Here is a 12,969-nt window from a genome sequence, read left to right on the forward strand (position 1 = left end):
ACACACGCACACGAGCCACAAAACATTGAACATGAAAAGTTTAAAACATTTTATTTACTCCTTTTACATTTTAGGCCACATCCTAGAATTAAAGGGGCTTCATTTACTTGGTATCCATATACTTTTCCCATGGTGTCATTTATCTGACGTTAAGTGAACAACAATCCACTGAGGTTAATTTTGAGGAAATGAAAGTGTCGGCGGTTTTTCTCATATCTGTCAAATTTGGCTCAACGATTGACCAACGGTTCCGTTTTTATTAAAAAGAAGAAGAAGAAGAAAAAAAGACAATACATTTAGTTTTCATCCTTGGACTGATAAACAAGCACATTTCACACCAACATCCATCAGAGCCACAAAAGGAACTAAAGAAGTTGGTTTATTTTCAAATCCTTAAAAAGGAATAACCGAAAAAGAGATGGCGATGGCAACCAATTGCACAGCAATAAAATGTACAATTAACTTTATTATCATCATCTCAAGGAACCACAACGAAACTAAGGACGTCAAGTGAGAGGACATGACGAGTATAGCAGAAGTCACATGACGCATCCATACTGTGAAGGGCTGTCACGACAACGGGAAGTATTGTGTAGCGGGCGTGTCTTCGCTTCCGGTTCCGGTTGCTTCACTTCCTGCCGTCGGCGAGGAGGAGGAGCTCGTTCAAGGTCAAAGTTCACATTCCGGGTCAGCAGTGGCGATCAGCGGGTCCGACCGCCTGACTTGCGTCCCGGCGAGGTGGTGGGCGCCCGTCGCATGTGTCGAGGAGGAGAATAGCTCAGAGAGCGAGAATCTCGCAGCGAGTCTGCCGGAAGCCTGCCAGGATGACCGCGAGTGACGCGGAGAAAGACCAAATAAGAGAAACTTCAATGTCAACATTTTCACTTCCCAATTATTCTTTGTGATTTCAATTTCATGATGTGTTTCAACATCCCTTGTCTTGAACTTCTTAATGAATAAAACTTCATTTATGTTCTCAAATTTCCCCCCAAAATCTACTTCCTGTTGATTTCAACATCCCAATGATATTAACTTCTCTTGCATTTAACTTTGACAATGACATTTTCTGATGTTTTCAACTTTCTGACAATTTCAATGATATAATTTCAGCTTGCTGATTTGATCTTTTATTTCTATTTCCTGATGATTTGAACTTCCTGATCCACACCTTTCTCAATGATTTAAGCTTCTCACGATTACAATTTGCTGATGATTTTAACTCCCGAAAGATTTCAACTTTCCTTACCTGTATGGTTTGAGTTTGCTATCATTTTCACTTCCCTGACTTTCACTTTGATTTTACCATCCGGATGAGTTCTATTTTCTGATGATTTCAACTTCTCAACTTCTGTTCTTTCGATGAATTACATTTTCTGACGTCAACTTCCTGACAACTTCCACTTGCTGATTTTATCTTACTGATTATTTCAATTTCCCGTTGATTTCACCCTCCCAATGATTTTAACTTCTTGATGAATGTTACCATTTTTTGACAATTTTAACCAACTTTCGTAGAGATCCTGGAGCCGTCACCTTATCGTGGTGGAGGGCTTTGTGGTTCCCAATGATCCTAGGAGCCAAGTTGTCTGGGGCTTTCACACCCCTGGTAGGGTCACTCACCCATGACAAACGGGTCCTAGGTGAGGGACCAGACAAAGCACGGCTAAAAGACGCCTAGGATGAACAAAATATATGAATTTAGGTTTCCGTTGCTCGGACGCGGCTCACCAGGAGGGGGTGCTGGAGAGCGCTCCTGCTGGGGACTCCGTCGTTCTGCTGGGGGGATTTAATGCTCACGTGGGCAATGACAGTGAGACCTGGAAGGGCGTGATGGGGAGGAACGACCCCCTCGATTAAAACCCGAGCGGAGTTCTGTTATTGGACTTCTGTGCTCATCAGGGACTGTCCATAACGAACACCATGTTCAAGCATAAGTATGTCCACGCACGCACATGGCACCAGGACACCCTAGGTCGCAGTTCGATGATCGACTTTGTGGTCGTGTCATCGGACTTGAGGCCGCATGGCTCGGACACTCGGGTGAAGAGAGGGGCGGAGCTGTCAACCGATCACCACCTGGTGGCGAGTCGGCTCCGATGGTGGGGGAAGACGCCGGTCCGACATGGCGGGCCCAAACGTATTGAGAGGGTCTGCTGGGAACGTCTGGTGAAATCCCCTGTCAGAAGGAGTTTAAACTCCCACCTCGACAGAACTTTGCTCGTGTTCCGGGGCAGGCGGGGACGACGACATCGAGTCCAAGTGGACTATGTCCCGCCCTCCGTTGCCGAGGCGGCCGACCGGAGCTGTGGCCGTAAGGTGGTCCGTGTCTGTCGTGGCGGTAATCCCCGAATCCGTCGGTGAGGGATGCCGTCAAGCTGAAGGAGTCCTTTTTGGCCTGTGGGAGTCCTGAGGCAGCTGATGGGTACCGGCTGGCCAAGCGGAATGCAGCTTTCGAGGTCGCTGAAGCAAAAACTCGGGGGTGGGAGGAGATCGGTGAGGTCACGGAGAAAGACTTCCGGACGGCTTCGAGGAAATTCTGGTCCACCATCCGGCGTCTCAGGAGGGGAAGCAGTGCACCATCAATACTGTGTATAGTGGCAATGGGGCGCTGCTGACCTCCCCAAATTCCAACGACAAGCTTTCTCATGAGGAAGCAGAGTCAGGGGTCTCTGAGGCGGGCTCTCCTATCTCTGGGGTTGAGGTCACAGAGGGGGTTAATAAGCTCCTCGGTGGCAAGGCCCCGGGGGTGGATGAGATTCGCCCAGAGTTCCTATAGGCTCTGGATGTTGTGGGGCTGTCATGGTTGACACGCCACTGCAACATCGCGTGGACATCGGGGACAGTGCCTCTGGATTGGCAGACTGGGGTGGTGGTCCCCCGTTTTAAGAAGGGGGACCGGAGTGTGTGTTCCAACTACAGGAGGATCACACTCCTCAGCCTCCCTGGTAAGGTCTATTCAGGGGTGCTGGAGAGGAAGGTCTGTCGGGAAGTCGAATCTCAGATTCAGGAGAAGCAGTGTGGGTTTCGTCCTGGCCGCAGAGCAGTGGACCAGCTCTACACCCTCGGCAAGGTCCTCGAGGGTGCGTGGGAGTTTGGCCAACCAGTCTACATGTGTTTTGTGGACGTGGAGAAGGCCTTTGACCGTGTCCCTCGGCGTGTCCTGTGGGGGTAGCTTCAGGAGTATGGGGTACTGAACCTCCTGATACGGGCTGTTCGGTCCCTGTACGACCGGAGTCAGAGTTTGGTCCGCATATCCGGCAGTAAGTCGGACTCATTCCCGGTGAGGGTTGGACTCCGCCAAGGCTGCCCTTTGTCGCCGATTCTGTTCATAACTTTTATGGCCAGAATTTCTAGGCGCAGCCGAGGCGTAGAGGGGGTCCGCTTTGGTGGCCTCAGTATTGCATCTCTACTTTTTGCAGATGATGTGGTTCTGTTGGCTTCATCAAGCCGTGACCTCCAACTCTCACTGGAGCAGTGTGAAGCGGCTAGGATGAGATTCAGCACCTCCAAATCTGAGACCGTGGTCCTCAGTCGGAAAAGGGTGGCGTGCCCTCTCCGGGTCGGGGATGAGATCCTGCCCCAAGTGGAGTAGTTCAAGTATCTTTGGGTCTTGTTCAAGAACAAGGGAAGAATGGAACGGGAGCTCGACAGGCGGATCGGTGCGGCGTCTGCAGTGATACGCACTTTGTATCGGTCCGTTGTGGTAAAGAAGGAGCTAAGCCGAAAGGCGAAGCTCTCAATTTACCGTTCGATCTACGTCCCAAACCTCACCTATGGTCACGAGCTGTGGGTCGTGACGGAAAACACTAGATCCCGGATACAAGCGGCCGAAATGAGTTTCCTCCGCAGGCTGTCCGGGCTCCCCCTTAGAGATAGGGTGAGAAGCTCGGTCATCCGGGAGGAGCTCAGAGTAGAACCGCTGCTCCTCCACATTGAGAGGAGCCAGATGAGGTCGGCTCGGGCATCTGATCACCAGGGAGGCGTCCGGACGCCTCCCTGGTGAGGTGTTCTGGGCACATCCCACTGGGAGGAGACCCCGGGGACGACCCAGGACACACTGGAGGACCTCGGAACGCCTCGGGATCCCCCCTGAAGAGCTGGATGAAGTGGCTGGGGAGAGGGATGTCTGGGCGTCCCTGCTAAAGCTACTGCTACGCGACCCGACCTCGGATTAGCGTAGGAAAATGGATGGAGATTTTCAATTCCGTTGGCTTTACCCATATGATTTGAGTTCCTCATGATTACAACTTCCTGAGCTGTAACTTTATTATGATTTTACAATCCTGATGATTTCGTCTTCCTGACTTTAAACATGCCTGATATTAACATCCCATTGATTTTAACTTCCTAATGATTTTAAATTCGGAATGATTTTTACTGTTTCAACTTCATCATTTTCCAAATTCCTGATGATTTCAACTTTCTAATGATTCTAACAATTTCAACTTTGCGATTTATACTGATAATTTTAACTACAATTTTTTTAACTTCTTGAGGAGTTTTACTTCCAAACGACTAATTTCCTAGTAGCTTTAACTTCAGGATGTAGATTTAGCTTTCATTCTTTCTGATGTTTCCACTTCCAAATGATTTGAACGTCACAATTTTATTATTTTCGATGATTTCAACTTCACAATGATTTAAAATGATTTCAACCTTCCTGATAACTACTTGCTAATGATTTCAACTTCATGACTTGATTCTTTCTGTTCATTTTATCTTCCTAATGCCTTTAAATTCCTGATGACGTCACCTTTCCGACTTCTTACCTCTTGTCCTTCTCGTCTTTTTCAGTGTTAGAGGAGGAGGACGATCTGGAACTCCCAGCTTTAGCTTTCCTGTAAGAAAAAAGAAAGTCAATCAATCACAAATCCGCATGAACTGATCAAACACCGTTTCCGGCGTACCCTTTTCCTGGCTGTGCCTCCGAGTCGGAGTTGTCTGAAGAGGAGGAGGAAGAGGAGGAGGAGGAGGAGGATGAAGATGAAGAGGAGGAGCTGCTGCTCCTGCTTTCTTTCTTGTTCAATTCCTTCCCGCCGACGTGCTCGGAGACCACTTCCTGCCGGACCGGAGGACAGGCCGCAGGTGGCGATGACTTCCTGTTCGTGGCTCTTGACGACTCGCTGTGCTCCGATTGGTCTCCGGAGCCTCGCACCGCCGCACGAGACGACGAGTCGCATCCGCTTTTCAGAGTCCTATACTCTCGTCTCTCGTCTTCCTGCTGGTTTTTCTTCTCGCCCTCCGGAGGGTTCACATCTTTCCTGTTTGGCGAAGGTGAAGATGACGAGGAGGAGGATGATGACGAGGAGTCGGAGGAGGAGGAGGAGGAGGAGGAAGACGAAGACGAGGACGACGATCTGCTGGGCTGCCGAGCGTCTTTCCCCGGCGGCGTTCGCTGCTCCAGCCTACCTCGAGGCTTGTCTGCTTCGCTATCTTGCTTCCTGGCGCCTTCTGAGGATGCACAGTGATCGGTCCCCTTTGGCGAGCGACTGGTCCACTTCCTCACTGGCGCCGAAGGCGAGCGACTGGTTGGCCGGCTCCCTTTTGGAGGCAATGGCGACCGACTGAGCCGCCTCCTAACTGACGGCGATGGTGAGCGACTGGTCCGTTTCCCCATTGGCGAACGACTGCTCCGCTTCGGTATTGGAGAGCGACTGGTTCGCCTTCCCATTGGCGAGCGACTCATGCAACTCATCTGCCTTCTCACTGGCGAGCGACTGGTCCGCTTTCCCACCGGCGAGCGACTCGTACGCCTGCCCATTGGCGAGCGACTGGTCCGCCTGCCCATTGGCGAGCGACTGCTCCGCCTGCCCATTGGCGAGCGACTGCTCCGCCTCCTCACTGGGGAGCGACTGCTCCGCCTCCTCACTGGCGAGCGACTGGCGCGCCTCCTCACTGGCGAGCGACTGGCGCGCCTCCTCACTGGCGAGCGACTGGCTGCGCCTCCTCACTGGCGAGCGACTGGTGCGCCTCCTCACTGGCGAGCGACTGGTGCGCCTCCTCACTGGCGAGCGACTGGTCCGTCTCCTCACTGGCGAGCGACTGGTCCGCCTCCTCACCGGCGAGCGACTGGTCCGCTTCCTCACTGGCGAGCGACTGGTCCGCTTTCCCATTGGCGAGCGACTGGTCCGCTTTCCCATTGGCGAGCGACTGGTCCGCTTCTTCATTGGTGAATGACCGGTCTGCTTTCCCATTGGCGAGCGACTAGCTTGCCGCCTAACTGGTGAACGACTAGTTCGCCTCCTTATTGGTGAACGACTGGTCCTCCTCCTTACTGATTGCGAAGGAGACCGACTGGTTCGCCTCTTCCGTGGCGGCAATGGCGAATAACTCGTTCGCCTTCTGATTGGCGAGCGACTGCTCTGTCGTCTGTGGGATGGCGAAGAAGGGCGGCGCCCCCTAACAGACAAAGGGATGTTTGGTCATGCGATAAAGAATGACATAGTTGTCTGTCTAAGATCATCAAATAAATGTAACTATCAGAAAAATATAACAAGTGAACTTAAAATGCTGTTTTAAATGGTTTTTTTGCTTAATTTTCACTGAACACACCCAAGCCTGATTACCTCCAGTTCAATCAAGACATCACTTAAAACTGAATCTGTCATGACAAAATCAAGTCAGACAAAAGATCTAAAAAAGCTGCAACAAAATTAAATGATCCCCAAAAATTCCAGAACAGTCGACAAATAAAGTAATTGAAATCTATCAGTGTGGAAAGGGTTACAAAAGTGATTTCTAAAGCTTTAGGATTCCAGTGAAACACAGGGAGAGCCAATATCCTCACATGGAGAAAAGATTGGACAGTGGTGAACCTTCCCAGGAGTGGCCGGCCTACAAAGATTCCCCCAAGAGAACAGCAATGACTCATCCAGGTGGCCACAAAGGAACTTAAGAGAACTTCTAAAGAACTGCAGGCCTCCTCCCCTCAGTGTTCATGTTCATGACACAACAATAAGGAAGAGACCGGGCAAAAATGTCATCCATGGCAGAATTCCAAGGCGAAAACCACTGCTGACCATTCATGGATGTTTGAACTTTTCTCATGTTTAATCCTAAATTTCCTGATCTCAACTTCTAGACAGTTTAACGTGCTGATTTCAACTCCCTCATGATTTTAACTTTCCCATGAGTTAAACTTGCCGATATTTTAAACTTTTCAATGCTTTCAACTTCCCAGTGATTTTACTCCCTACTCATGAATCCCTAAAAAGGGATTCAGTGGAGGAACCATCTAGGTCCACTATATAAAAAATTCTTTATAGCGAGTACAGAATGAGTGAATGATTTCCCAACAAGTCCACCGACTTGTGCTTAAGTTCTTACCTAAGCAGAGGGCTGTGCCTTCTGGGGCTCCTAGTCCTGGACCTGCTGCGTCTGGCGGTCCGTTCCCATCCTCGGTCCCGGTCCCACTCCCGGTCCCTGAGGCGGGCCGGAGGAGGACTACTTCTCCTCGAGCGGGGTAGGGGGTCCTGGTACTGCTTTGGTGGGGTGACACGGTAAGTCGGGGGAGAGCGGGACCTCCCGGTCGGCTTCTCTCGCGGACTACGGCGGTCCGGGTGATTTTTGCCTGAAGGAGGATCCACGGGGGCTGTGTTGGGGGGCCGCTCTTTGTCATCTTCTGCCTGCTCGGGGGGTCTTTTGGGTTGCTGTGAGCTCTCGGCACGTCCGTTGGTGACAAACCTTTGAACGGCCACTTTGATAGAAGACGACTTTCTGTTTTCGCTGGCCTTGGGTTGGTCTTCATCTTCGGATGATGAAGATGAGGATGACGAAGATGAAGATGACGAGGATGAAGATGAAGAGGAGTCACTATCACTGCTGCTTTCTTTTTGATCCTGCGCCTGCATCTTTGGAGGACTTCTGGTCCTGGCGTCAGGTTTTCGTTGAAATTCTGTTGCCTCGTCTGACTTCCTGCTTCCATCTTCTCTGCTTTTTTCCTGGCGTCCATTGAAGGGTGGCGGAGGAGGACGAGAAGAGGTGTCTGCTCTATCTGCAGCTTCTTTACTCCTGTATGTCTGCATTGCATCTCCTCTGTTCCCCCTCTCAGGAGACTGGGACGAGGAGTCGTATTTGGTCTGTGTGTCTCGCTTCCCAGCGTTCCTCTCTTCCTCTCGTTGCGCTCCTCTGCTGCGACCACTCCCGGCGTCCGCTTTGGGAGGAGAAGGCGAAGAGGAGTCGTGTCTGGTCCGTGTGTCCTGCTTCCCGCCATTCCTCTCTTCGTCTCGTTGCGCTCCTGTGCTGCGACCACTCCTAGTGTCCACTTTGGGAGGGGAAGGTGAAGAGGACTCGTGTCTGGTTCTTGTGTCGTGCTTCCTGGCGTGCCTCTCTACCTCTCCTCTGCTGTGACCAGTCCTGGTGTCCACTTTGGGAGGTGAAGGTGAAGAGGAGTCATGTCTGGTTCGTGTGTCCTGCTTCCCAGTATTCCTCTCGTCCTCTCGTTGCGTTCCTTTGCTGCGACCACTCCTGCTGTTCACTTTGGAAGGTGAAGGAGAAGAGGAGTTGTGTCTGGTCTGTGTGTCCCGCTTCCCGGCGTCCCTCTCTTCCTCACGTTGCGCTCTTCTGCTGTGACCACTCCTGGCATCAACTTTGGGAGGTGAAGGAGAAGAGGAGTCGTGTCTCATTCCCTGGGGAGGACACAGCTTTGCTTTTTCCTGCTTTTCGCTGCTCCCTGATCGCCTTCCCCATCCTTTGTCTTTGCCACTTTCTGGACTTCTTGATCTTCTACCTCTCTGTTTGTCCGTTTCTTTGCTCCTGGATCTTCTCCGGGTGTCCTTCACGTTGTCCCTCTTTCTCTTGTCCGTCTCTTTACTGCGTGAACGCAACCTTTCGCTTGGTCTCTCTTTGCTCCTCTCCGTCTCTTTCCTTCTGTCCGTCTGCGGAGGAGAGGATGGTGAGGAAGAGTCTCGTCTCCTCCTGGGAAGGGAGGCCATTGTCCTCCCTTTCTCTTTCTAGTAGCAGACAGACAGAACAGTAAGTCAAGTGGACATGTGCAGTGCGAGTTTATCAGTCCAGGGGATCCTCGGTTTCCCTTCCTTCCTAATCATAGTAGGGTTCTAGACGACACACTCATTAGCATTAATACGGGGAATACATTGGAGAAAATAACACTAAACAGCCCACTCTAATGAAAATCTGTCTCCTCAATATGAGATCAGGCTCCTCTAAAGCCTTGATAGTAAACGAGCTAATCAGAAACCATAATGTTGATGTGACGGTTTATGTGAGATTTGATTAAAATCAAAAACCTTTTGCCATTAAATGAGGTGTCTTCCCCCAAACCTTGTGAGATCACATGTTGTTCTGCCTGTTTCATCAAACATATGAGCACAACTGTGTGTTTTCTCATTTATTAAATAGAGGTAGGGCTGTGAATTTCAAAATAAGAGCAAGTAAAAGAAAGTATCTGTTCAAATAAAGTGCTTTACTTCCGGATAATTATTTGAAAAAGCTAACGAAATACAGATACTTCATGTTTTGATTATATGGGTAGAAGCAAAATCATGCATTGTAAAAATTCATTATACATAGATTGAAGGAGAATTTTGAGGTCAACTTTGGGGGTGCGTCTTATACACGGGTGTGCATTTATACACGAGAAATTACAGTAATTTAATTTAAGAATAAACACGGTTCATTCCTTCGTTTTGTCATAAGCAGACATCCATGCAAAATAGATAAATGTCCTTGCTCACATTAGAGGGCATTATATTACCTTAATTGCTCTTTCTTCCCCATTTCACTCATATCTGAAATTTGTTTATACCTCAAATTTTGTGTTGCAACACAGAGCACCAAAAATAATAATAATAATACGAATAATAATTGGAAAGGTGGGGCAATGCTAAGTCAAGGTACCACTGTATTTCATTGTGCGTGGTTGTTACATCTCCGAACCTTGTACGTCAGGGACGTCGTGAACCGATGACAAGCAGTCGTCGTATTTTTCTGAAAGGAGGTAATGTTCTCCTCACCTCGTCGCTTCCACGGCGTCGCGGACTTTGTTCGTCGCGGCCTCGTCTCCTGTCTGGAGATCTTGGCCTGCGCCCGTTGTCAACTTCCTGCATCTTGCGTTGACGTGACCGCACCGGCACAGGCGAGCGACTGTTAACATCCCAAGATGATATTCTGACAAGTCAGTAAAATGGATAACAAGTAAAATAAAACAAATTAAAGGTATAGTGTCACACCTTCGGGACGAACTGGACGAGATGCTCCGCTGCGGTGCCGCCTTTGTCTTTGTGGGACTTTTACCCGCTTGCTTCTTCTTATTCTTCTTCGATGCCTTCTTCTGCTTCTCATCGGAGGAACTTTTTAAGAGAGAATGTATGTAATATGGTTTCATTTCACCTGTTGCTGCTGCCCAGAATCATCACCAGTCAAAAGTGGTGGGAAGTAACCAAGTACAAATATTTTGTTACAGAACTAAGTAGCTATTTTAGGTATATGAATTTTACTTGAGTATTTAGTTTTCTGATGACTTTTTACTTTTACTACATCTGTAAACATCTGTACTTTCCACTCCTTACTTTCGCTTTACTTTCTTTAAGTATTACTAGTCTACTTTTACCAGTCTTTTTACACAAGTATCTGTTCAACTTAAGTACAGAGTGTGAGAACTTCTGCCCGCTCTAACAGTCAACAACAACAAAGTTGTACCTCTCTTCTTCTTCCTCCACTGTGGACTCACTGAAAGAAACATTAGAATGAGACAGTTAAGCACAATTCAGGTGGACATGGGACACATTGAGTCAAAGACAAGTACCGTTTCTTCTTCTTCTTTGATTTTTTCTCTCGGCGAGGAGCCGGTGAGGGACTCTGTGAGCTGCAAGATGCAAGGACAACAACAAATTATTGTGATGATATTTTCGACTGCTGAGTTTTCATCTGTTTATTGACAAAGAAACAATGACTCATATCCTGAAAATAATTAAAAACAGCTTCCAAAGGGGTGGTGGGTTATCATTTCTTTAGGGAAGCGTTTCCCAACATTTATTGAGCAGAGGCACATATTGTCCACCTTCTATGTCCACATTTGGTCAATTTCATGTTTTTTTCACAAATTGATACTTTTGGTCAGTCCCCACATAGAACTGTTCTCCCCGCTGCCGAGGCAGCGCTGTCAACAGAACAAACACGTGGGTCTTCAAACAAGTGGGTCTTCTACACGGAGGAAACCAATCAGAGGAAAGGAAACAGTCTTAGCCAAATATGGACGAAGCAGACACAAGACAGGGTCAAACAGAAGTAGCTGTCAGACAGGCCTTTTCTGGACACTCCTATGACAAAACCAAGGTCTTTTTTAAATGAAATAGACACTTTTATACTAAGTCCATTTTAGAGTGTCACTATATATAGGTAGCCAATAGCCAGAATATGGGACCTTTAAGTGTTGAAAAGGGCCTATTGTCTTTGAGGATGCAAAATTAATGGCTCGGGGGGGCCTCCTGAAAAGTGACTGTTTTGAGATGAGAGGATTCTGCCCGACGCCAGCAACAAATCTCACAGCATACCACGAAACACAAATGTCACTAAAAGTACTGTATATACACTGAAACTTCACTGGCATAGATTGACGAACAAAGTTATTTGTAGTAAATTATTTTCAGACCAATTAAGAGAAATTGGATCATTTCTAGTGCTCTCCGCTCTGCAACGACAGTCCTGACCGAGTGTCCACATTACAATGTTTTCATTCCTTTTTGACCGCCTGTGCAAACGTCCTTATTTTGTTTGAGCTTAGCTCACCCGGCTCTCTTCTTATTCTTCTTTTTCTTCTTCCGACTGCGTTTCTTTGGTGGGGAATCTGACTCGTCTGAGTCCTCCACCAGCCTGCGTGAGAGCACACGTGTGAAAAGATTTGACTTTTTAAAATGATTGTACGTTTATGCACACAGTTCAGAACAATGAGTCATGAACGCAATGGTATGGGACGAGTCGCAATTCAACACAAAAAAACAACAACAACAAAGTCATACAAAACAAAGGACGAGGGTTGGATGATGGAATTGCGAAAGAGCTCTCCGCTGAAGGAGGCTTTGCATTTAGCATAGCTCTCCAATGAGCGACACAGATACCATGGAAGCGCCACCACGGAAGCGGAAAAAGAGCCATCGACGGAGAAGGCGAACGCAGCACATCAGCAGATTTAATTGGAGAAAATGTATCCAACACAGCGTGTTAGCAGTGCAGAGTAAGTAGCAGTAGGGTAGCTGGAAAGGCGGCAGCTTGGTCTGGTCCGTGCGGTTTTATGATACTGATGAGGAGTGCAAAACAGACCCGAGATTCTACCCGTGACCGAGGTATGTCGAGGGATCCTCGTTAAAGTAAGCCATTTTAAGCTAATAAGAGAAACTTCTGTACGGAGACGTGGCAGCTAAAATGCGTTAGTCAAAATGTGCCAGGCTCCTCACTTACCGGTTCAATAGTTTTCAAATAATCAATTTGGATTTTTCATATCTTGGACTATTATTTTGGAAAAGAACAAGGAGTAACAATTCGATTGTGATTCGCTACTCGTCTGTGTTAATACAAATAGCGATTGGGGACAAATCTGACCGCTCATCAACATACATTTCTTACTGGTGTGCGTACTACATGTATCTGCATGTTTGATAAATCAAGATTTTTTTTTTGGTTGTTTTTGGATTTCTTTTGTTCAGACAAAACCATTTTTTTCCCAGTTAAGAGGACACTCTTACCTTGCTGACAGTTTTGGTTGTCCTCACTGACCGGACCAAACTGCCGCCTTTTCAAACTAACCCGCTCCCTACTTTGCTAGCCCTGCTAGCTCGACGCTGTGTTTGATCCACTTTCTCCCTGTCTGTCTCTTCAATCTGCCGGCATGCATCCATGGCATCCGTGCCTGAGCCTCCTTCAGCGGGTAGCTGTTTTTTTTAAAAACAAACTTTATGGAGCTCTCTGCAAATTAACTTGACTTACAAACCACTCGTTGGTAGCACTAGTCGT

The 12,969-nt window shown here is 48.1% G+C and overlaps 1 protein-coding gene across 1 annotated transcript in view; it reads right to left on the bottom strand.

Annotated features, from left to right (window-relative positions):
• Positions 1 to 34: 34 nt before the first annotated feature.
• srrm2 (serine/arginine repetitive matrix 2) overlaps positions 35 to 12,969 on the bottom strand; it is a 19,104-nt gene continuing 6,169 nt past the window's right edge. The window contains exons 5-14 of the mRNA XM_061699610.1: positions 11,749 to 11,832; positions 10,766 to 10,825; positions 10,660 to 10,689; positions 10,191 to 10,310; positions 9,975 to 10,104; positions 7,327 to 8,951; positions 5,990 to 6,399; positions 4,908 to 5,943; positions 4,770 to 4,838; positions 35 to 816 (exon numbers count right to left, since the gene is read on the bottom strand). Coding sequence (XP_061555594.1) covers positions 702 to 816; positions 4,770 to 4,838; positions 4,908 to 5,943; positions 5,990 to 6,399; positions 7,327 to 8,951; positions 9,975 to 10,104; positions 10,191 to 10,310; positions 10,660 to 10,689; positions 10,766 to 10,825; positions 11,749 to 11,832 — 3,679 coding nt within the window. The 3' untranslated portion in view covers positions 35 to 701. The remainder of the gene's footprint in view (positions 817 to 4,769; positions 4,839 to 4,907; positions 5,944 to 5,989; positions 6,400 to 7,326; positions 8,952 to 9,974; positions 10,105 to 10,190; positions 10,311 to 10,659; positions 10,690 to 10,765; positions 10,826 to 11,748; positions 11,833 to 12,969) is intronic.

This window comes from Phycodurus eques, chromosome 16 (genome assembly GCF_024500275.1).
Source record: "Phycodurus eques isolate BA_2022a chromosome 16, UOR_Pequ_1.1, whole genome shotgun sequence".
In the NCBI taxonomy this organism is placed as follows: domain Eukaryota; kingdom Metazoa; phylum Chordata; class Actinopteri; order Syngnathiformes; family Syngnathidae; genus Phycodurus; species Phycodurus eques.